This window comes from Lupinus angustifolius, unplaced genomic scaffold (genome assembly GCF_001865875.1).
Source record: "Lupinus angustifolius cultivar Tanjil unplaced genomic scaffold, LupAngTanjil_v1.0 Scaffold_9_196, whole genome shotgun sequence".
Classification (NCBI taxonomy): Eukaryota; Viridiplantae; Streptophyta; class Magnoliopsida; order Fabales; family Fabaceae; genus Lupinus; species Lupinus angustifolius.
The window spans coordinates 1-3889 of record NW_017718292.1 but is presented as its reverse complement, the minus strand read 5'-3'; the positions used below and the strand labels follow the sequence as shown (position 1 = coordinate 3889).

Sequence of the window (3889 nt, the reverse complement as noted above, 5' to 3'; positions counted from 1 at the left end):
TATATATATTTTGTTACATATATGTTTTAAGATATGCATGATCATATTTGATTTAGAATTTCAATAATGATTTGTGTTGCTTTTCAATTTGGATCTACTTGACATTTGGTTAATATTACATCCATTTTATTTTGCATTGATATATATATATATAACATATTTTTTACTAGATTTTTTAATCATAAAATATATCAAATCTGCAAAATTCTAATTCCAATATTAGATTTTTTTATGATGGACTCATTTTGTTTTTCTTTTGTCTAGTAATTATTTTGAATCACTGGATGCAATATGCTACCAAAGTAACATTTATTGTGAAAATTTATTAAAATTATAGAGACGAATATGAGATTAATTATGCGAATTGTGTTCAGCCTAAATGAAGACACAATTTGACCAAATAATAACATAACTATGATGATAAATATGTAACAATTATAAAGACTTTTTCATGTGAATAATAGTCGGTTCAAAGAAATGCTATTGTTTGATAGAACTAATTGTTAGTATTTTGATCATTACATTGAGAGTATCACTTACAAATTAATTTCTATATCGAAAAACTAGAAATTGATGTTGTGCTAGATATCTTGTGATAAGTCTATTATATGAACATGTCTTGTTTTATATATTACATGACTTGTTTGTTTAAATGTGAAATGTTATTAATTTAAAAGTTACTGAATGGTTACAACATTTCATGTTATAAATATACGTATTATATGTTGTAAATGGTTACAACGCTTCATGGTTTGTTACATTGGTTGGTGGTGTCATAGTTGAAGCATCGTTTCCGTTTAGATAGTGTGCCCTGCCATGCTTAGTCATGTATAAAATTGTAACATTTTTTAATGGATAATTCAAAAAGATCATCACTGGAATTCGAAACGCAAATCCTTATGATGGGAATGATGCAACGCTATCAATAGACTATAGTGAATATATGTATTTATATGTGGATATAAATAATATATATTTTAGATTAAGTGTTGAATCCAACTCATCTAAATGTTTTTTTCTTTTGGACTATAAAATTGTTTGACATTTTAAGTAAACCTATTAAATAAGAAGTCGCCAAAGTGACGTCTTTTCCGTAAGTTGTACATAATAAATGTCAAATGCTAGAGCGTATATGTATTTCATGCGAGTATTAATCGGCCTAATGGAAGATTATTATTTGGCCGAATTATATACACAAATGTGATGTTAAACATGTAATTATTATAAGGTAGTATACGTGAATGATAAACTAGTCTAAAAAAAGGTTTATTATTTGATATGCATTATGATCAATGTTTGACCATGACAACAAGAGTATCATTAGCAATTGATATGGAATATTGAGACAATTGTATATTTGCGGTTTATGCGAATAGTGATTTCGGCCTAAATGAAGATTATTATTTGCCCAAATTTATAAACATACTTATGGTAATAAATATGTGATAATCATATGGTTTTTCATGTGAATAGTTAGTCAGTCCAAAGAAAGATTTATTGTTCAACAGACTGATTATCAATATTTGATTACTACATTAAATGAATCACTTATAAGTTATTATTTTTATACAAAACTAAATATAAATATTATGCTGATAACTGTGATGTGTCCCACCATCATTTGAATTTAATGGTTAAAGTTGAATATGAGTTTAATTGTAAGAATAAATACAATTTGTTTTGTTCTTTGTTGTATTGACTTCTCTATTCTTTTACTAGTGTTGCAAATATTTCTTCTAAAATTAACAACATCTCATTGCTGGACTGGACAAACTTTAAGGTCTAGAAGGAAGTCGTAGAAATTGTTCTCGACTGTATGGATTTATATCTAACACTCTGGGTGGAGAAACTCATTTCTACTCCAGAAATCCTCCATGAGGTTAAAATTAAGAAATGGGAATGCTCTAACCGAATGTGCCTAATGATCACAAAATGATCTATTTCATAAGCATTTCGAGGCTCTATTACTAAGGGTCAAAGTGTAAGGAAGTTCCTTGAAGAAATAGAACAATATTTTGTCAAAAATGAAAAGGCGGAGACGAGTAGTCTTTTGGCTAAACTCATCTCCATTAAGTATAAAGGCAAAGGAAACATAACAGAGTATATTATGGAGATGTCTAATCTCACATCAAAACTCAAGTCACTTAAGTTAGAGTTTGGTGATGACTTGCTCGTACACTTGGTTTTGATCTCGCTTTCTGCACACTTTGGGCAATTCAAAGTGAGCTATAACACTTAGAAGAACAAATGGACCCTCAATGAGCTTAGATCTCACTATGTTCAAAATGAAGAAAGGTTGTAGAGAGATGAGACTTAAAGTTTTCATTTGGCTATCACCTCCCAATATATGAAAAGAAAGAATAATAAGGATGTTGTGAAAGGGCTATTTGCATTTTCTTGAGAGAATGTAGAATTGTTCTGCAATATAGTATATCAGGAAAACCTAGCATGAATGTGCTGCTGAGCGAAGAAACCAAACTCCTAAGGATATAGTGAGAGGTATGATTAGTCATTCTTCCTTACTAGAGTATCATTGGGGGAGAAGCTTTAAAGATCTGAGTTTATATCCTTAATATGGTGTCAAGTAAAGCAGTTAACAAAACCCCATGAGTTTTAGACTAGTAAAAGACCAAGCTTGGAATATTTTCACATTTATGACTTAGTAGAATTTCTTTGCATTGAACCACAACATGAATGCATGAGTAGTATTATTCAAAAACATTCCTACTTCTGTATACTCTTCAAAAGCTCTTTGTTCACCATTGCACCGAAGAAGCTGAAGGAAGAACAATCACGAAGCAGTGGCTATGATAAATCCAAGGGTAAGAGGCCCTGATACTACTCTTGGTAGTTGAAACTTAACAACAAGTTTCTTATTCAGAAAAACTTCAAGGGGTAGACATAAACCATGAAGTAGTAAGAACCATGTGATTTCACAAGTTGGACTAACTCGATCCAAGTAATAGAATAAGAGTTCATGTAGTAAGAGGCCCATTTGCGACCTATTATAGGCAATGCAAACTTTTTCGTAGGTTCATAAATGCTGAGTCTTAGGGTATTGACAACAACAAGGTTCCATCTTCGGCTCCAGAAGTCTTGTAGTGATGAAGCCAAACATGGTTCATCAAAGGGAGGCTCAAACTCTATACCTAATAAGGTTCGAGCTAGTACTTTAAAAATGGCTAGAATGATCTCAAGAATCAGATATAAGTACAAGGAATACAGGATGTACAATACCATGTTGTGAATGTTGTAGTCTGTGTAATCATAAGCTTTTATAACCCCAATAAATGTAACTACTTTTATGGTATAGTTCAATCGTGATTTTTGGCCATTATTCATTGCATTTAGTGGTGAATTTTCAGCATTTGTAGGTATCATTTGATTGTTGATTTTCATGGGGAAAGAGGCTGATAGTATTTTAGAAATAAAAATTATAGTAGTGAAAATAGAAGTGGAGAAGCTTTGGAGCTACACAACTTAGAATAATTTTCTTCTTATTTTGGATGCTTTACAAATGAATGGTGAATGTCTATTTATAGGCTTTCTACAATACTTATGTATTTCTAGATGGTTCCATAAGTATCTAGTATACATTTTTTCAAGATTTCTAGATACTTCTTTAATTATAATACTAAATGCCTATAATAGAATATACTAGAAGCTTAGGATAATTCTAGATATTATGATACAATCATCACTACTTGTTTCTACACAAGTGTGGAAGCTTCTAGAAAGTGTGCATCAATATTTTATCACTCCTCCTCGAACTTTGGCCTTGGTAATGCCTTAGTGAATATGTCAGCAATTTGATCTTCGGTCTTGCAATACTCGAGCTTTATTTCTTTATTCTCACTTGCTTCTCTGACAACATGATATTTAATTGCGA

General features: G+C 30.8%; 1 protein-coding gene across 1 annotated transcript; it reads right to left on the bottom strand.

Annotated features, from left to right (window-relative positions):
- Positions 1–2877: 2877 nt before the first annotated feature.
- LOC109337714 (acyl-CoA--sterol O-acyltransferase 1-like) lies at positions 2878–3381 on the bottom strand. The gene has a single exon (XM_019574750.1). It carries the CDS (start codon positions 3379–3381, stop codon positions 2878–2880), a length of 504 nt encoding a protein of 167 aa, XP_019430295.1.
- Between the last annotated feature and the right edge of the window lie 508 nt (positions 3382–3889).